The sequence below is a fragment of the Acomys russatus genome, chromosome X (genome assembly GCF_903995435.1).
Source record: "Acomys russatus chromosome X, mAcoRus1.1, whole genome shotgun sequence".
NCBI classification, from domain to species: domain Eukaryota; kingdom Metazoa; phylum Chordata; class Mammalia; order Rodentia; family Muridae; genus Acomys; species Acomys russatus.
Window position 1 is genome coordinate 47068131 of NC_067169.1, and position 21378 is coordinate 47089508.

The 21378-nt window shown below is 40.1% G+C and overlaps 1 protein-coding gene across 5 annotated transcripts in view; it reads left to right on the forward strand.

The window, feature by feature from the left end:
* Window positions 1-16928, forward strand: part of Zc3h12b (zinc finger CCCH-type containing 12B) — a 200487-nt gene extending 183559 nt beyond the window's left edge. For all 5 annotated transcript variants that reach the window (XM_051140943.1, XM_051140945.1, XM_051140942.1 and 2 more), the window contains 4 exons: window positions 8999-9138; window positions 11134-11368; window positions 12093-12199; window positions 13402-16928. In XM_051140943.1, coding sequence (XP_050996900.1) covers window positions 8999-9138; window positions 11134-11368; window positions 12093-12199; window positions 13402-14822 — 1903 coding nt within the window. In that variant the 3' untranslated portion in view covers window positions 14823-16928. The remainder of the gene's footprint in view (window positions 1-8998; window positions 9139-11133; window positions 11369-12092; window positions 12200-13401) is intronic.
* Window positions 16929-21378: the final 4450 nt, after the last annotated feature.

Below are 21378 nucleotides of genomic sequence, written 5' to 3' on the forward strand. Positions count from 1 at the left end.
GCTCACAACCATCTATAATGTGATCTGATGACCTCTTCTGGCCTGCAGATGTACATGCAGACAGAGCACTGTATACATAATAAAAAAAATCTTTTAAAAAGACTTTAAAAATATTCTCAATAAAATGGTTCGCAAACAAAATTCAAGAATACTTCAAAAAGATTATCTCACAGTATCAAGTTGGCTTTACCCCAGAGATGCAGAGATGATTCAGCACATGTAAATAAATAACCATAATCCACTCCATAAATTGATTCAAGGGTAGAAACCATGTGATTATCTCACTAGATGCAGAAATGCCCTTTGACAAAATTCAACATCATATAAAATTCCTAGAAAATCTAGGAACTGTGACAAACAACATACCCACAACTATATCTTGCTAAATGGAGAAAAACTCTAAATATTTCCACTAAAATTAGGAACTAGACAAGGATATTGGCTCTTCTTCCTATTCAAAATAGTAGCAGGAGTCTTATGTAAGGTAGTAAGACAAATTAAGGAGATCAAGGCTATGCAAAAAGCAAAGGGAGAACTCAAACTATTCTTATTTGCAGACAATATGACCCCATATACAAAAGAAGCAGCTCTTATAAAGGAAGGAATTTAACTGGGGCTGGCTTACAATTCAGAGGTTTAGTCCATTGTCATCATGGTGGGAAGCCACGGTGACACACAAAAAGACATGGTGCTGGAGAGGTAGCTGAGAGTTCCACATCAGTATCAGCAGGCAGCCAGAAGAGCAAGTGACACTGGGCCTGGCTTGAGTATCTGAAACCTCAAAGCCCACCCTCCCAGTGACATACTTCCTTCAACAAGACCACACCTCTTATAGTGCTACTTCCTATGAGCCTATGGGAACCATTTTTATTTAAGACACCAGAGTTATCCCTCCCTATTTTCTCTAATCTACCCCACTAAACCTTTTTGTACCATTATTCTTCTTTAACCCCTTCTACCACTATATACTCTCCCTCCCTCTGAAATTGCCCTTGCTATGGCCCTTTACTAATTTTCTAATTTCTATGGGTATTCTAAATGGAACACACTTATCTGAAGACACAAGGCTAACATCCACAAATGAGAGAACACATATGATGTTTTTCTTTCTGGTTCTGGCTTCCTTCATTCAGAATGAGTGTTTTCCACCTCTACCCACGTACATGATTGTATCAGTTACATTTTTGTCAACTTGACATAAACTAGAGTTATCTGGGAAGTGGGAACCTCAATCAAGAAAATGCCTCCACCAACTTGACCTATAGTCAAGACTGTGAATCATTTCTTGATTGGTGATTACCATGGTAGGATCTAGTTACCTGTGGGCAGTGTCATCCTGGTCTCTGTAAGAAAGAAAATTGAGCAAGCCAAGTGGAGCAAGACAGTAAACAGCATTTCTCCATTGTCTTCACTTCAATTCTTGCTTTCAGATTCCTGCCCTGTATCAGTTTCTGCCTTGTCATCCCTCAGTGATGGATCTGATCTGGATATATAAATAAAATAAGCTCTTTCCTGTCCATATTTCTTTTGGTCTTTAAGGTCTTTATCACAGTAATAGAAAGCAAACTAGAACATGTGTGAATCTCATAGTTGCATTTTTATTAATGGCTGAATAATATTCTATTGTGTAAATATGCCACATTTTCATTAATATTATTATTAGTTAATGTACATCTAAACTGTTTCAATTTCCTTGCTATATGAATATAGAAACATCAATGAATATGTAGTAAGACTTGTGGACAAGCTGGATTATATGGTAGAACTCTTTTTAGCATTTTGAGGAACCTCCAAATTGATTTCCATAGAGGCTGCAACAGAATGTACTCACAGCAGCCATGAATAAGTGTTGCTCTTTCCCCACATACCTACCAGAACCTGTCATCATTTGTTTTCTGGATCTTAGCTGTTTTGATTGGGGTAACATAAAAACCTCAAAGTCATTTTAATTTGTATTTGCCTAATGTGTACGAATGTTGAAATTTCTTTAAATGTTTCTCAACCATTTGCAATTCATCAGCTCTCTGTATATTTCCTCGATCATTTTTAAAAAGTAAAATAAATCTTTTAAAAACGAGTGTGTGTGTGAGTGCGTGCGTGCGTGCGTGCATGCATGCGTGTATCTGCCACAAGTGTATGGGTGCCTGAGAAGGCCAGACACTTCAGATCCTCTTTAGGTGGAGTTACAGGTTTCTGTGAGCCACTTGACATAGGTGCTGGGGACATAATTATGGTCCCCTGGAAGAGTAATATGTGCTCTTAGCCACTGAACCATCTCTCTAGTCCAATGTCCCACTTTTTAATTGGGTTGTTTGTTTTCTTTTAGTTTTTTGAGTTGATTGAATATTCTAATACTAATCCTCTTTCAGATGTATAACAAGTAAAGTTTTTTTTTTCCCATTCTGTAAGCTGCCTCGCCATTCAAAAGATGCTATCTGTTGCTTTACAAAATCTTTTGGTTTCATAAGGTTCCATTATTAATTGTTCATCTTGATGCTTGCACTATCAGAGTCATGTTCAGAAAGTCCTTTTCTGTCCTAATAAGTTCAAGTTCATTTCCTACTTTCTCCTTTGTCTGATTCAGGGTTGTGCTGGGTAGCGGTTTGTGAGTTTTTGTTTGTTTGTTTGTTTGTTTTCTTTTTGTTTTTTGTTTGTTTGGTTGGTTTTGATTTTTTATGGGTTTTTTTGTTGTTTTTTATTTTTTTAGACAGGGTTTCTCTGTGTAGCCCTGGCTGTCCTGGACTCACTTTGTAGACCAGGCTGGCATTGAACTCACAGAAATCCATCTACCTCTGCCTCCCAAATCTCCCGAGGGCTGGGATTAAAGGTGTGCACCACCATGCCTGGCCCTAGTGCTGTCTAGTTTTAATTCAACTTGGCACAAGCTTTCAACTATTTGGGAAGAGGTAACCTCAACTGAGAAAATACCTCTACTAGATTGGACTGTAGGCAAGCTTGTGGCTCGTTTTTAAAATTATTTTTCTTTTTTTACATATACATTTATATTATTACACATATATACAATACACTACACATATATACAATAAACTACCTACTCACTATGGGCTGATGGTTCTAGGTGCTAAAAGAAATCAGGCTGAAGATTGGAGATATCAATCAGTGGTTAAGAGCACTGACTGCGCCAGGCGTGGTGGCGCACACCTTTAATCCCAGCACTTGGGAAGCGGAGGCAGGTGGATCACTGTGAGTTCGAGGCCAGCCTGGTCTACAAAGCAAGTCCAGGATAGCCAAGGCTAACACAGAGAAACTCTGTCTCCAAAAAAAAAAAAAAAACTGACTGCTCTTTCTAGAGGACCCAGCCCCCACATGGCAGCTCAAAGCGTCTGTAACTACAGTTCCAGAAGATCTGGCACCCTCACACAGGCTTACATTGCAGGCAGAACACCAATGCACATAAAAATAAACAAACCTTAAAAAAAAGAAAGAAAAAAGGCTGAACAAGGCATGGGGATCAAGAATTTAAGCAGCGCTCCTCTGTGGTCTCTGCATCAGCTCCTGCCTGCAGGTTTCTGCCCTGTTTGAGTTCCTGCCCTGACTTCTTTCAGTGATGGACTGTGATATGGGACTGAAAGTTGAATAAACTCTTTCCTCCCTGAGCTTCGCTTCTGAATGGTGCAATTGAAATACTAAATAATACAAGGGTATCAAGTCTTAAGTTGAGGTACTTGATTCATTTGGAGTTGTGTTTTGTGTGGGGTAAAAGACGAGGATATGTTTCCATTCTTCTACATGTAGCCACCCAGTTTAACCAAAACCATTTGTTGAAGATTTTATCTTCATCCAATGTGCATTGTTGGCCTCTGCTAATAATCAAGTGGGTCTGATCTTATGTAGGTCTTCAATTCTATTGTATTTATCAATGTGTCTACTTTTTGTCCAAGTACCATACTGTTTTTATTACTATAGCTCTGTGAAATGATTTGAAGTCTGGTATGGTGCCACCTCCATCCAGTTTTTTATCATTAGTATTATTTGGGATATCCTAGATATTTTTTGGTTCCATATGAAAATTTGGAAAAATTTCATCAAAGAACCTTTTTCAGTAGATGGTGATTAACACAGAGAGACACAACTGATCAAGGTGCAGAGAATGAAAGACTGTGGAATGGTCCACCACCACCACCACCACACACTAAGGCTCAGAGATCATAGCAGAATAAATGTAAAAGCTATAAGATGTGGTTGTCTACAAGGAAACCATTTTCTGGCCACATCAGAGAAGTTGAACATATGAATTCACAGCACTTGAGATAATATGGACAAGATCTGTGCAGGAACAAGTCTGACAAATTTCTAGCATGGAAAAGTCACTAAGTCTAACGTCTAGATAAGGAGCTATTAACACTTGATAGCTGCTGAGAGAGGAAAAGGTTGTTTTTGCTAAGGGTGTAGCACCTGATGGGTAGACCAACCTCTAATTAAAGCCACCCATCCAAGAATATATGAACAGCATAAACTGTACTTAATGTTTTAAAAGCTTAATGCACTAAATCTGGGCAGATATAAACCCTCTAAGCTATTTTTCTATCTCCCTGCTACACATCCCAAGCTACTTGCAAAAAAAAAATTCATCCTGTTTGAGCTGGATCTGATCCATACCTCTGTCTTCATGGCCAAATGCTCATGGTCCATTCTACTCCATCACGACTTCCTTCTCGCCAGCTTTCTCTCCTCCTGCTACATCGTCTACCTCCTCTCCCCATGCCCTGTGGTCTCCCCAACCCCAAACCTGAGACCCTAAACTCCACCTACCTCTCTTCTGCCCAGCCCAAGCTGCCAGCAACTTTATTAGCCAATCAAGGATAATTAGGGGTTGAAGATACATAGTACCACTTGGTGTGCATGAGAATGTGCTGGTCTAGGATGTAACAGATCCTTGCAAAACAAATGCTGACATATTTCTCTAAAGAACAATGCATTAAGAAAAATAAGAAACAGGCTGCAGCATATACTAAAGTTTTGGCCAAGAGAATGGAGGAAGCCAAAGAAAATGCTAGACACTAACTGCCAAAAGACATAGACTGTCCCTAGCTGAGAGCTTGTACTTCTGAAGTCAGACAAAAATAAGAGTCCCTATGAGAAACAAATAAATGATTAGACCTTGGAAAACATAAAATAAATGCAATACAATGTATACATAGACTCACAGGCAGAAATTAGATAAGATCATCTGAAGAGGAAGAAAGGGCTTTTGATGCATTTCTCCATTTTTTCCCATGAAAAATAGAGCTGAAACTAGAAAATGATGGTCCCTCAAGTTCATAAGGTATATATACAAAATTGCTGTAATAAACTTTATAAAATAGGGAAAACACCAATTTTTTTCTCTAAAATTGGGAATAAGCATATATACTTTCACCACATTTATTAAATTTTAACTAGAGAAATGAGCCAAAAGAAAAATAGTGACAAATAAGAAAAATATATGTGTATATGTGTGTACATGCATGTTGTGCATCTCTCTTTGTAGGGTATGTGTATTATGTGTACACGTGTGTGTGTGTGAGAGAGATAGAGAGACAGAGAGAGAGACAGAGAGACAGAGATAGAGACACACAGAGAGAGTGTGTGTGTTTATATGCTATTAGAAGATTCTTAGGTCCAGTAAATTATTTCAGAAAATCAAGGTACAAAACTCAATAGATTTTCTATTTAACCAATGATAAATATACTAAAAAGGAAATAGGTGAAATAATTCCATTTACAAGTAGTTCTCAAAGTACCTTAGAAATAAGTACACATAACCATCAAAGTGGTAGAGCTCTACAGTCAAACTTTCAAACCAGTGAAGAAAGTTGAAGCTCCTAGAGGACTGAAATACATACCCTCCTCTTGGATCAGCAACATCAGTACTGGGAAGATGCCTGTATTACTAAAAGGAATACACAGATTCGTTGTTATCCCCGTCAACATTCTAATGACATTCTTTACAAAAATAGTGATTCGTCATCATGTTACCATCATACATATATGTAGCTACTCCTCATTCTCATTTTTTTTATTGCTCTTTGCCCATCCCTGTACCTCCTTCCCTATTGTAACTGGTTTCTCACTGTGAATGTGTTATGATGTGTTCTTGTGGGTGTTCTTGTTTGTGTGGTTGTATATGGAGGCCACAATATGCTGTTTGAATGTATCCTTTAATTGCTTTTTCACCTAGGGTGGAATATGTTATATAACATATATATGTATTATATCTATACATATATATCATAACATATATAAATAAACATAAAATCAATTACAATATACTAATGACCACAAAGCTGAAAGTGGCAAAATTACCGTATAATGTACTATAAAGATATAGCTTAGATTTTTTTCGTAATACTTTATTGACTCTTTGGGAATTTCACATGACATACCCTAATCACACTCACTTCCTAGTCCTTCCATGCCCAACTCCCACTCTTTTTTTTCCAACTCCCACTCTTGTGACCCCCCAAAAAGAATAAAAATAAAAATAAAATAAGTCCCATTTGTGTTATCTGTATACTCAATGGAGCATGGTCAAACTTTCAGTGGCCTGCCCCTTAAATAGACCTGAGCTGTTCCTCTCCCACATCCCTGGCAGAAGCCATCAGTTGTGAACAGCTGCACTTCAAAATCCATATCACACTTTTTAAGAATGCTCTTCAGTGGCTTCCTGTTTAGGCTGTTACCTTTGCGGGAGTTGGGGGTAGGGGGAGGAGTTGTCCCAGAAGCCTTCTAGGTCCCCTTCCTCAACTGTGCATGTCTGCATTCATCTGTATCACTGCAAAAGTAGCTTCCTTGTTCTTTACACTAATAGAGACCACAAATCATGGGCTTCTATATGGTCTCTGGTGATAGCAACGACCATAAACATAGCCCCCTTTCTGCAGAAGGACTTCAGACATCAACAGAGAATCAGGAGGCAGCATGGCCTAGGGACGTCTGGCTGGACAGCTTCTGGCTGCAGCACTGACCACAGATATCCGCATGGCCATGGGTGGTAACACGGGCCACAGACATCAACACAAGCTCCTAGTAGTATCAAGACCACTGAACTGTTCATGGCCCTCAGTGCCTGCATGGACCATGGGCCTCAACATGGCCTCAGGTAGCTACATCTCACATCAACATGCCCCCACCCCAGGCAGCAAAGCCCAAGGCTTCAGTCAGCAGCACAGACCATGTACATCCACATGGATCTCAGGCTTCATCATGGCCCGGAGGAGCAGCATAGATCAGACATTAACATGCTCTCTGGTACCATCATGGAGCATCTTTTAAGAGGACCAATCTAGAAACTGAACCATTCCTCATCTCAGGCCTCCATCATTACCCAGAACCAGGGGGATCTGCAGCTGAGTGGCATGTTCAGGGACTGAGAATGCAAGTGCGTTAAGCTCAGGTCTGTTGTACATGGCCCAGCTGACCCTCCTGGGCAGTGGCATGCTCTCTTGTCCACCTCAAACCCCTCTCTCTCTCATGTCACTGATTGCCTGTCTCCAGTTCTGCCTCTCTCCACAGCACACTTACCACTTTGGTTTTCTGTCTTTCTCAGCTCTTCATCATATATTTGCTCACTGTAGTGTATCCTGCCTCATGAGGAAGGGCAGGTAGCCTGGCTGGCTCTGTCACCCATTTCCTGGATTTTTTTTAAATCGCATAATGTTTGTAGAAATGGGTTTTTTTTTTTCTTATTTCATCATGTTCTGATTATAAAAGAAATGCTTGATTTTGGAGGAAATTTTTAGACCTAGAAAAAAAAGCGTAAATATTTGTCATTTGCCTGCCAGTGTCATTTTAAGCTTAATGGCTGAGAGTATGGCACAGAAGAGACTCCTCTAGCATTCAGAAGGCCATGAATTTAACAGTGTAGCATGGTGTGCATGCATGTGTGTGTTTAAGTTTCACATCAACTATCTTCTATATCACCTTTATCTAAACTTGTGATGAGTACCCTTCTTTTTCAATCAGTTGTGAATACCTGAATCTTTGAGCAAAAGGTGTCGACAGAAACAGAAAGGAGGAAATGAAACTAATAATAGTTGTCATGTCTGCTGTAAGTTTGTGAGTTGTTATTAACCACCCTTGGCATTGACCGAAGTTTGTAATAATACAACAGTAAAATAAAAAGAATACAGTTTTCTCCTTTAAAAGGTATTCTTTAGCATAGAGGTATAACTTACTAGAAGCAAGGTTGCGGAGGTCCTGAGTTTGATTATCTGCACTTGGTGTGTGTGTGTGTGTGTGTGTGTGTGTGTGTGTGTGTGCGCGCGCGCGCGCGCGCACTACTTTTTAACTCTATTTTATTTGAGGTTCCTTAATGCCCCTTCCTCCCTTCCATCCCCCCACCAGACCCTAAGTAGGAGATAAAGAAGGTTAGAAGGGACAGGAGAGAAGGGACAGTGGATGTAGAGCTCTTTAGGCTTGGTTCCAGCTGGTTAGAGTCATTGGGCTCTTTGAGAAAATGCCAGTCTCAGTCATCAAGATATCTAGCAGTCCAGCAACAGCAAATGGCAAATACAGCAGGACTAACAAGCAGCCTTCTTCCTCCTCCATTTATCTCCTCAAAGCATCCCCCCTCTTTCTCTGGCCTTTTCCAGAGTCCTCAGAATTCCACAAAATCCAGCTGGTATAGACCACATCCTGAACCAGGCAATTATCAGCTATAGACAAACAAGAACCAAAACTTCGTTTGTGTGTGTGTGTGTGTGTGTGTTGTGTACTTGACATCAAGAAAAAACATGTTAGCCAGGAATGATGTTGGTACTCTTTAATCTCCGCACTTGAGAAGATGAGGCAGGACAATCACCACGTGTTAGTGGGCAACCTCTAGATAGTGAGTTTCAAGCCAGCCTATGCTATATAGTACAACCCTTACTCAAAAAAAGGTATGGTAAAAGAAAAAAAATCTGACATTTATTTTAGGACCAAGAAAGGTGCTGGTGGGATATTTGTTTTTGCTATTATTAATCCTTTTGTCTCTTGTTCTCTAATGTTTCTGAAGCCATGGGAATAAAGAAGAATTCTCCTGCAGAGGAATACAACTTGCTGTGGATTGGTTTCTAGACAAAGGCCACAAAGATATCACTGTGTTTGTACCAGCATGGAGAAAGGAGCAATCTCGCCCTGATGCACCAATTACAGGTATTATTTTAAATAATAATGATTAAAAAAAGTTTTTCTTTAGAGTCAAAACTAAAAAGATAGCTGGAGATGGTCACAGTTTAGATAACTGCTTTTCTAAGTATGTTTAATTTGTCTTTTAGTTGAGTGCATGTTTTAAAGTGATCCATAAGAAACCATCCTTGTTTTGTGGTATGTGATAGCTAAATAAAAACTTCCATTTGGAAAACCATAAAGCACACAGTTGAAAAGAATTGAACATTTTTCTTATGGAAATGGTGATGCACACACCTGCAATCCCAATACTCAGTAGGCTGAGTCAAGAGGATGATGAGTTTGAGGATAACCTGCGCTATATAGTGAGTACTAGGACAACCTGTTTGATCACAGATTTCGGGCAATAGGGAATAAATATGGTTATGAATATAACTGATTTTTTTCAAGAAACTAAAGGTTGTATGATATACTGGCAATCTTATTTTGTATCAGAAAAACACCTGGGAGGTTTTCAAGTTACATGCAACAGAGAGAAGGAAATAAATCCAAAGACAGTAAGAACCAATCAGTGTCTGAAGCAAAAATGGCTCAGAGCCTAGGGATGATCACAGTGCCACAAAAATATTTTCATTCTGTTTTTTCACATAAGAAAATAGATAATAACAATACATGTGTAAGAATGTACTTAATTGGATTATGTTTGTCTTTATATTAGTGCAACTCTAATCTGAACTTTTAAATATTTCTTTATGGAAGAACAAGTTCATGAAAATAAAGGTGCCTAAATTTCACAAGGATTGTGCTGTGTGCCTCATGCTAGCAGCTCAGTCACTACATTTCCAGTACACACAGGACATGCTCTGCAGGGCACTGAAGAGCATACAGACGGCATAGTTATGTCAGGAATAAGATGCTCCTAAACAACTGTGTCCAAAATGGCTAGCAAGATGGCTCAGCAGGTAAAGGCACTTTCTACTAAATCTGACAACGTGAGTTTAATTCCTGGGAATCAAATGGTGGTAAGAGAACTACCTCCTACAAGTTTCCTTCTGACCGTTTCATATGTGTCATGGTGCAAACACACACACACACACACACACACACACACACACACACACACACACACACACACACACACCTTAAATGCTAAAGCTTGTTGGCCCACCTTAGTTTTGTCCTTCTTTCAGGTAAAAGTCAAAAACAAAAGTCTTCATGAGTTATTCCTTACTCTCCTGCAGACACAGCCTTTGCTGTTTCTGAATGTAAACAGTCAAGAATCTAAGCTAGGGATGAAGATATGGATCAGTGGTAGAGCACTTGCCAACCAGGATCTAGAGTCTGGGTTTCAACCCCAACACCGTAGGGGAAAAAAGTCTGATGATTCAGTCAAAGGGCAAGATGACCGTCAAGAATGTTAGGGTAAACCTGGCATGTTATGTAAAAGAGCATGCTTTTAGTCTCAGCACTCAAGGGAGGCAGAGACAGGCAGATTGCTGTGAGATTGAGGCCAGCCTGGTCTACAAAACAAGTACAGGTCAGCCAAGGCTACACAGAAAAACTCTTTCCTGAAAAAAACAAATACAGCTGACTGTATTGGCACACATCTGTTATTCCAGATCCTGGGACATTGAGATAGAAAAATCTGAAGCCCTAGGCTAGCCTGGGCTACATAGTAACACTCTGTTTCAAACAAAAAAGAAAAGGAATGTTAGATAATGTGTTACTTTGTACTATTTGTGATAGGTTTTAAAATTTAATGTGTCTGAATCTAGGATTGTTTTCTGCTTTTGTTTTGTTCTGCATTTTACTGGAAGAAAAACTAACGTGTGAAAGAGAAGATGGCGTATCCAAAGTCACACACAATTCTATTTGATGTTATAGCCAGAAAAGTAGCACACTTGTTCTCCAAGTACAAATAAAAGATTTATCTAGTACTAATTCTTGTTTTGGTGATATGGGGATAACACAGTTAATTTCCAAAGATGATTTCTACAATGTGGCATAAACATATTTTGATAGATCAAGATATTCTACGTAAACTGGAGAAGGAAAAGATTCTCGTCTTCACACCATCCCGAAGGGTCCAAGGCAGAAGGGTGGTCTGCTATGATGACCGGTTCATAGTCAAATTGGCTTTTGATTCTGATGGCATCATTGTGTCCAATGATAACTACCGAGACCTTCAAGTTGAAAAGCCAGAATGGAAGAAGTTTATAGAGGAGCGGTTGCTGATGTATTCTTTTGTGAATGATAAGTGAGTTTATTTCTAGTAAGCTCTAAACAGTTATGTACAAATTACTGATAGTAATGCATTACATTTCAGTAAGCATCTATTGAACATCTATTGTATACCACGAATTGTGCTGGTTGCTATGAAGATAAAAGACTGAATAGGAAGCAGGACTCACCATCCAGGGGCTCAAAGTATATGAGAGGAAAGGTAGAGATAGGGGAGTGAGAAAATAATGGCAGGGTGTTAAAAGTTGCTTTATCCTTTGAAATGAATTTTAAAGACTAAAGAGGGCTGCTGAAAAGAACGCTATGAATAAATCTATGAAGGTATGAAACTGGCTGGTGTACTGGGGGAAACCAACATTCATGCCAGTATGACTGGTCCATACAGTCCATGGAAGAATGATGCACAGAGAACTAATTTTTTCTGTACATTGGTATTTTGCCTGGATTTCTGAGACATTGGATCCACTGAAACTGGGGTTACAGATACTTGTGAGGGGCCATGTGGCCACTGGGAATCGAACTCCGGTTCTCTGGTTCTCTGCTAGAACAACCGATGTTCATAACTGCTAAGCCATCTCCCCAGCCAAAGTACTGTCTTAACAGAAGACAGATGGAAGCTAGAAAGCACGGTTAGAATGTTGTGACTATGGTACAAGCCAAAGAGAAGGAAGGCCTAAACTCTTACAAACTATGTGAAAGACAGAAAGAATCGCATTTATGTCTTGTTGGATTGCTTTCAGATTTATGCCTCCGGATGATCCTTTAGGACGCCATGGTCCAAGCCTTGAGAATTTCTTAAGAAAGAGACCTGTTGTTCCTGAGCATAAAAAGCAGCCATGTCCTTATGGTGAGTACTTCTGAACAGAGCTAAGGTCTGTACTAAGGGAAACATACAGACTCTTGGAATAATTTTCCTTATCAGATTTCTCATTCAAGTGAGAAATCTTGGTTTGTCTACTTTCTGTGATTGGAAATCTGTGTCTTGATGTACTCTCAGTTAGGTACACAAAAAACACAGAAACTGTATGAGGAAAGGGGAACTAGAATCAAAGTGGGGATTAGCTGTCAAGCTGTCACTTGTTAAAATGTGCTCTAGACACCTAAATCCTGAGTGACGTCACTGGGAGTAAGGACATGCAGAAACTATATAGCCTATGTAAGCAGAAGGGCAGCTCCAAAAGGTTGACCCCAAACAAGATCATGTTTTTCAGGCGGGTGGCTGTACCCTCTGTCAACAAATTCTACCACTTTTCTTCTGATTGACATTTCAGTTGCCTCCAAATTTCATTTGTATATTTAAAATAGAGTTTTCTTAAATTTGTGCTCTTGCCAAAAGGCCCTGCTATGAAGTTGGTGAGCCTAACAGTGCATCATGGGCTTCTTGGTCTGAGGCATTTGGGATGTCTGAGCTTGATGAATAATCACTTGTTGAGGGGGCTGCTTTGGGTTCTGTTGTTCATGTTGTTATTGTTTGTCCTCGACTCATGTTCAAATCAGAGTATTTTCACCTGTGTTGTCTCATTTCATCTTTACAATAATCCTGTAAATAGACATGGTTATGAACCTTGTTTCCAAAGTGGAAACTGAGCCTTAGAAAATAGTCCCTTGGGGAAAAAAATAGTCCCTTGTCCAGGTGACACAGCCAGTAAAGGTCATAGGTGGAATTGAAACTTAGTGCTCACTGGCTTCCAAACTTGTGCTCTTTGCACTGCATCATTCTGCTTTCTGTCCCTCTAGGCTGCCTCAACATACAGATTATGCCTAAGAAAAGTTGTCCATCACCAGAAAACTAAGGCTAGTCGACAACTCAACTCTTAGCTCTTACACTGCAATTTCGTCCGAAGCTTTCCACTTCCTCCCTCTCCCCTCACAGTGTGTGGTGACTCCTTGGTGTTGTCTGTCTCTCATCATTGTGGAGAGTTCATTTTCTGCCTTAACCCCAAACAGTCCAACCCTAAGCTGAGTGACCAGATTGTTAGGACAATTTCTGGCACAGAGAGTTACACCACTGTGAGAGAGAGAGTCTTACTCCAAGGCATTATTTTTCAGGCAAAAAATGCACCTACGGCCACAAGTGCAAATACTATCATCCGGAGCGGGCCAACCAACCCCAGCGTTCGGTGGCTGATGAGCTCCGCATCAGTGCCAAACTGTCCACAGTGAAAATAATGAGCGAAGACACCCTGGCCAAATGTAGCACAGGGATGTCTACTGTCAAAGGTGAGATAACCTCAGAGGTCAAACGTGTGGCCTCCAAGCGCCAATCAGACCCCAGCATTCGATCTGTGCCAGTGGAGCCTGAGGAGTGGCTATCCATTGCGCGTAAACCTGAGGCCAGCTCTGTCCCTTCACTTGTGACCGCTTTAAGTGTTCCTACAATCCCTCCCCCAAAAAGCCATGCAGTGGGTGCACTCAACACCCGTTCAGCCAGCAGCCCAGTTCCAGGATCCTCCCATTTTCCCCATCAAAAGGCCTCTTTGGAGCACATGGTCAGCATGCAATACCCTCCTATCCTGGTTACCAACAGCCATGGCACCCCTATTAACTATACCGAGCAATATCCAAAGTTTGAGACCATGGGGGACCATGACTACTATTCAATGTTAAGTGACTTCTCCAAACTGAGCATCAACAGCATGCACAATCATGAGTATTACATGGCTGAAGCAAACCAGGGGGTATATGTTCGGAATCCCAGCCTATGTGCCGACAGTCACATGAGCCATACCAGGAATGACAACTATTCCTCTTACAATAACTTGTACTTGGCTGTAGCTGATGCCCATCCTGAAGGCACTTTGAAGCTGCACCGCTCAGCGTCTCATAACCATCTTCAGCCTTTTTCCCATGGTTACCATGAAGCCTTAGCAAGAGTGCAAAGTTATGGTTCAGAAGATTCCAAGCAAGCGCCCCACAAGCAGTCAGTCCCTCACTTAGCTGTACATACACAGAACCCAGCAACTGGAGCACACTCCAGCTGTCCTGGAGACTACACCATGCCTCCCAGTATTCATCCTTTGGGACCCTCACAGCCAGGCCGTGCTCTGGTGATGACTCGGATGGACAGCATTTCTGACTCCCGCCTCTATGACAGCAACCCCATGAGGCAAAGGCGGCCTCCTCTGTGCAGGGAACAGCATGCTAGCTGGGACCCATTGCCTTGTACAGCCGACTCCTATGGATACCACTCCTATCCGTTAGGTAACAGCCTCATGCAACCATGTTATGAACCAGTCATGGTAAGGAGCATGCCTGAAAAAATGGAGCAGCTTTGGAGGAATCCTTGGGTTGGAATGTGCGATGATTCCAGGGAGCATATGATACCAGAGCACCAATATCAGACGTACAAGAACCTCTGCAACATCTTCCCTTCTAACATTGTTCTCGCAGTGATGGAGAAGAATCCTCACACAGCAGATGCTCAGCAACTGGCAGCCTTGATTGTTGCCAAGCTTAGGGCTGCACGTTGACATGACATAGAACGTATTCCGTTCCATAAATATGAATACTATTAACACATTAATACTATAATTCTAGTAATAATTTGTGTTGTGCTTTTAAAATTACAGAGTATTTTTATCATTTAAGTACATAACAACTCTGTGAGGTACATCTTGGTAACATCTAATTTTATAGAGAAGGAAACGAAGCTTGATGTTAACAAATGTCAAGACACACACCTAAGTTGTCTGGCCCAATTCCCCAGGCCCTCTTCTACTGAAGTGTGGAGGTAACGGAGGACAAAACCCATGAGGCCTAAATGCAAGAAACCCCAAGGGATTTCATTAGCATTGTTTTCTTTTTTAGGATTTTTGTTTTTTGTTTTGTTTTGTTTTGTTTTGTTTTTGAGACAGGGTCTCTCCTGGTAGTCCTGGTTTTTTCCTGAAACTCGCTATGTTGACCAGACTGGCCTTGAGCTCAGAGATCCACCTGCCTCTGCCTGCAGAGTGCTGGGATTGAAGGCATGTGCCACCACACCCAGCTACCATACTTTTTAAGTCACACATCCCATATTATAAAGTATGGACCATCTGTCCAATTTAGAGAGCAAATACATGATGAACAAATTGTACTGTAAATTAACCTTTTAAGGGTTTTTAAAATAGAGATATTTAAAACTAAAAGTAAACAGATTTTATTGCATGGGTAGCTGGTCATTCAATATCTTTAATCAAATATAGGGTCACATTGAAGCTTCTAGATATAGTTGAACCCTCCTCTTAAAAATTCTACTGCATGTATAAATTTATATATTTGGTTTGAGATGTGTTTGTATCTCTGGTATCAACTTTTCTATAGTGACAATGAGATGGTAAGCTCTATACAGTCTATAGTTTACACCTGTATAGATCACAAATACAACTTGATTTTGTCACATTTTGTAGTTTCCATTAGATTCGAAAGTGAAATCACCTGGCAGTATTGAAACTTTGCTTTCTTATGCACCAGAGTAAAGCAGCTGTACTTCTTTTACATATTTTACTTGACCATGTTTATTAACCACTCCTAGCTTTTAAGTCTTTTCACCTTATCAAGTTAGGGGTCAAGTTGAAGCTTTCTGTAGAGGAGCTTCTCTATAAGCTCATGTTCAACACTTAGTATGTATATGATACACGAATCCTAAAGAGCTGGACCAGGATGATGGGACTTACTAGCAGAAATCTACTTCCCTTATCCCAGGAGGGACAGCACTGAGTGATAATGATGGTTGAAACTCCTGACCAATTCAACATTACAGCACAAAGTATAGTGAAAGAGAGTGCATAGCCATGCAATCCACTCTCTCCTGCTGTCCACCCTTTGAGCAATAAGAGCAGTAATTGGCAGAGCAGAATCTCTTTAGGAAACAAAACCAGGGTATTTTCTAGGTGTTTAAAAAATCAGTTTCCATGGAGGAAGTGTTCTGTTATGCACTTCAAATCCACACAAAGAGGGTGCACCGAGTATTAGATCGTAGTAAGATGCATTGTTAAAGAAGGTATGACTTTAGTGTCAGGCAGTACCATTTGCACAACTGGAATCTTACTCTGGGCAGAATCACTTGTAGCTACATGCCTCTAGAAGGGGAATTTATTGTTTATTTTTAAAGATGCACTAAATGAGCCCTGCTTTCTGAATCCATTGTATATTTCAACATTTTGAACCATGACCAGCACACAATTTCTGAGCCTGGCATTTCCTAACTTCTACAGTCCTTTTTCATGAGAGTTGAGAAGGCCTGGCCTTGGCCTTTTGTTTCTTCATGAGAAGGTGTAATACCTGCCTATAAATGTTTCTTACTGTGAAACACTCTGAATGTGAGGCTGCAGTCAGGGTTGTTTCTGGTGGTTTGATAATGGCTTACACGCTGCTTTCCAGCTTTCTCTCTCTGTGAAAGTTGACGAATAGTAGTACATCTTAACCAATATTCACTTAGCCACAAATTTACATTTATCTCATTCTGCCCTCTAATTGTCTCATTCCCCAGTATACTGATGAAGTGTAACAATATTTTCTATCAAATAGGTCCATACGAACTCACAATTGCCACTGCAGTGCTTGCTATCTCACACAAGCATCACTTTATACTTTGAATTTCTTGGACCTTCTAAATCTGCCCCATGATGCCTTTGTACTAATCAATTCATCTTCCTACCAATGATACTGCAGTGTCCATTAGCTTCCCAATTTACGGGGAAGGACAAGATTCGTCTTGTCAGCTGCAATTCATCGGAAATATGTTCATGTTTAAAATTCAAAACAATTGCAAGCTCCTACCAGTAGGGAGAGATTTTTAAGCTAGCATAGGTATGTTTTACTTTCTAAGAAAGGATTGCCATTCTTTTCTCCTCATAAAATGTGGATGAACCAAAGCAGCTAAAAGCAATGCCTCAAATAACCAGAAATGACCTTTTGTTGATACAAATTGTATCACTTTTTCTCCTGATTGTATAGAAACAAATATACAAAACTCATCTTAAACTATGTTTAGTACTTAATTTTCACCATATTTGTGGCACTGTGTGTCACAGGAAAGTAGCCCAGGGTCATGAGGGAGCTTTTATTTCCAAAGGGCAGTAGTAGTTTATAGACAAATACAGTTCTCAAGGCCTCTTTATTGTTAGATGCACAGCTACTGTGTGTACAATCTGCAACATTGTGATTCTCTTTAGCCTATTAAATTTAATATGTCCTTATAAAAGGGATTTTTATAAAGTGTCAGTAGTAATAAACCATATGTAAGAATCTTTAATGGAGCTGTGTAATTATGAATGCATAAATCCAGTTTGGTTCTTACATTAGAAAAACATTTTTTTATATCAAGATCTGCATACTTCTTGACTTTTCCATTTTGTCTATAATTATAAAACAGCAAATAAAGAAGAGCTTTGAGACCTCGTTAGCACCCTCCAAGGGGCTAAGTGTGTGTCCTTCAGGATACTTACCTCCAAGTACACAGCAGGGGTTAAGGCACAGTGTTTTGTGTGGTATTCAAGAAGCAGTGGATTCTGTAAGAGGTGCTTTGTAATTTGAATTCCTTCACTGATTTTCTGACCTCATAGCAAATCTGTGCCTGTTCGGGCCTTATACTTTGTAGATTTTCTGAGTTTTGTTTTCTTGTTGTGATCTTATTATTGTTGTTGTTTTCATTCCCACCTAAAGGAGAAATGTGACTCTGGAGTGGCATGGTCAATCCAGGGCACCCTCTCTATAAGAAAGCTCAAAGAAAAAGGAGCCTTGCCAAAGGTAACATGGAGCTATTGAACTCACTTAAGGTACCAGGTATGGAAGGGAAAATGGCAGATGCCTTATAGAAATGGTCTGTAAAACTTTTCTTCTGAGTAATGAAGTATATGGTATGATTTTTCTCCCCTGCTCTTATCCTCTCAACCCCCTCTAGTTTCTAAGAGACTTCTCTACAATCATTTTTTGAATAAATAACCTTTATAAAATAATTCAATCATTAATATCTATTCATTTTTGTTACAGTTTCCTTCTAACATGGAATAGTTCATTGTGAAGAAGCTCTCAGTTAACACTCTATCTGTGCTCTAAGTGTGCGCCGTTGTACAAGTGCCCTTTTGGGGGTGGGGGTCAACAATTTCACTACAGTTTGTTTTGCTCTGTAAATCAGGCTTGGATTTGCACAGGGAAAGTAATGCCAAGCTGTCCAAAGAGCCCTGCTCAGGTCTCCTCCTAACCCTTTTCTTCCTCCTCCTAGTATGCTTCTCTTCGGGTATGAAACTGAGGAGTACATAATCTTCAACCAAAATGGCACTAGTGTTAGTTTTCATTGGAAACAAAACCAGTGTATTTCTAGAATTTGCTTGTCTAAAGTAGTCAATGCCTCTGTGAAGACTCAGCATATTTGATATCTATTGTATTATAGCTAGCTATACACATAGGCAGATTGACTATTTTTTAGTCCTGGTTTGTGTATCATTGAGCTATAGTAATTTGTTTTATCCATTTGTGGGATTAAACAGTATTGTTTAATGGTTGTAAACTTTTTATAAAACCATTTTGGGTTTCTTGTTTGACCCAAACGTAACGTAAGTCTCAATGACAAAATACACAGAGCCAACCTGAGGTGAGTGAAAATATAGCCTTTCCCCAGTTTTGTCTGCTCCTATAATGCATGTGTAATGCTTTATAGAATATTCTCACTAGCATGAATGTACTCATGAGGTTTTTATTTGTTTCACCTGTAATTGTGATGAAAATGCTATAGCGTTGACAACAATGAACTGTAAACCCATTTATTGCATAAACTATTTGTCTACTAATCACTATGGCTCTTTCTTTAAGAATATCAGCAACAACTCATTGAACACTCCAATTTGTTCCTGAAACATTGGACATAAGTCCTTTCAACTTGCATTGTTAAATAAACAATGGGACACAGACCCTCATCCCTCCCACAGTACACATGAAATTTACCAAAGTCTTCTAACTTTTTGTGTTTCTTATGGTTCTAGGGATCACACCCAGTCTTATAAATGCTAGGTAAGCAATATACCACTGAAATACATCCACAGCCCTTAGCTTTTTTGTAAGAACCTTCTGATGCACCTCAGACTGGCTTGAACTACACACACACACACACACACACACACACACACACACACACACACACAAATTTGCACATGGCCATGACCTCAGTTCTGATTTTGCCTTTGAAGTACTGGGGCTACAGGTATGCTTGTTAAAATCATTTTCTTGTTTTCCTATCTTTTTGGGACAAAGTTTGCCTGTAACCACCAGTTGCATATAGAAAGCCTGGTATGTTTCAGAAAAACAATTCATTCAGTATCAGGCACTGTTTCATATTTTTAGAAGATCGCACCCAACGTGAAATTTTCATTTTAAATGGGTTGCCAATGTTTTCCTTTTCTTCAGAAAACACATGTGTTATGAAAATTGTAAGTGTATGGTGCATGCACATGTGTGGGAACATGCGCCTGTGTGCATACATGTGGAGTCCAGCAACCCTCAAGCACTTTCCTTCACTGCCCCCCACCTTACTGCTTTGAGTTAGGGTATTTCAGTGAACTGGAATCTCACCATTTTGGCTACACTGGCTTCATTCCAAGAGCTGTCCTTCCCTCTAATGTTAGGGTTACAGCTATGCTCAGTATTGCCTGGCCGTTTATGCAGGTGCTGGGGATTTGAACTCAGGTCCCCAAGCACTCTTAACTACTAAGCCATCTTACCAGATCTTGAAAGCATCTATCCTGCTATGTATGATATTTGTAAGTTTCTGAGGTAAATTCCCTGCAGATTAAGAAAATGGCATCATTTGTTCAAAGTTGCTCCAATTAAGTAGTGGCCTGTGCCTGGAACCTGGAGCTTTTACCTGTCGACCAGTACATCTCAAACTTCATTTTGCATCAAAATATTCCCACCCATGTCAAAAGCATAGATTGTGGTCTATTCCTCAACCACTGATTCAGGTCAGGAGTGGGATCTAATCATTTGCATTCCTAATATTAACCCAAATGATGTTCAAAAAAACACTGATCTACATCAGCCTAGTGACTGTTCTCTGGTCGTGGCTAAATCACTCCTCTTCTGTCTGTCTCAGTATCTCAATGCACTTAAAAAGCACCCAAGGGCTGGGGGAAGAGTCTCAAGAAGTCTGGGGGGAAAAAGAAGTAAAAATATGTGTACATACACTGGGGTGTGGGGGCGACCAAACAAGAACTATTATTTTCAAACCTTTTTTCCTTTTTAAAAAGCAATTATCATATAAGTTCCCAAAACATATGCAGTCAAGTGAGAACTACTCTGAGGTAGATTAGAACTGAAAGCTTATAGTGCCATCTTCCCATGGTATAGGTATCATCCCATTTCCAAGTCCCTTCTCCATGTTTCATCTAGAAATTCCTTGAAGATCTTTCTAGCATTGACTTTCCAGTATGCCATAAAATCTTTAGCCTTTGCCACTTTGTATTAGGCATTGCAGAAGCCTGCTCAGCTGGTAGATTCATGGAACTCTTTGAGTCTAACAGTGTATCCTTTCAGATGCTATATACTTCCTAAACGGACGCTATACACTTCCTAAACGTCGTAACTCAAGTTAGACCGCTAGTTGATGAAAATACTTGCCTACCATGCTTGAGGCTCTGGGTACCATCCCCAGCTTGGAGTGCCTTGGGGGCAGGCAGGGCACAGAACACCAGACTGGGTTCTGAAACAGCATTTCCAACACAAAGTTTTAACATTTCTTGGAACAGCTACTTAAGGAAACCTCTTAAAATACTTGAAAGAGGCATAAGTATCTCTGACCGTCCTCACCAGGCTAAAGGTTCTACTTTCATCTCTTTTCAGCTAACGGCTGACACAGGATACAGGTGCTTATAAGTATAACATTTTAGCTTTAATTCCTGTTTGTTGCTCACTAAAGGAAAAACTGGCTCTTCCTCCCATTCCCTGGTATTTCCAGTCCCCCATAGCCCCACGCCTCAGATGTTTACTAGGGTCTATAGCCAGCTATGCCTCTTCTCTGGGCTCGGATGCTTTCATGTAGGCTTGCCCACATTATAG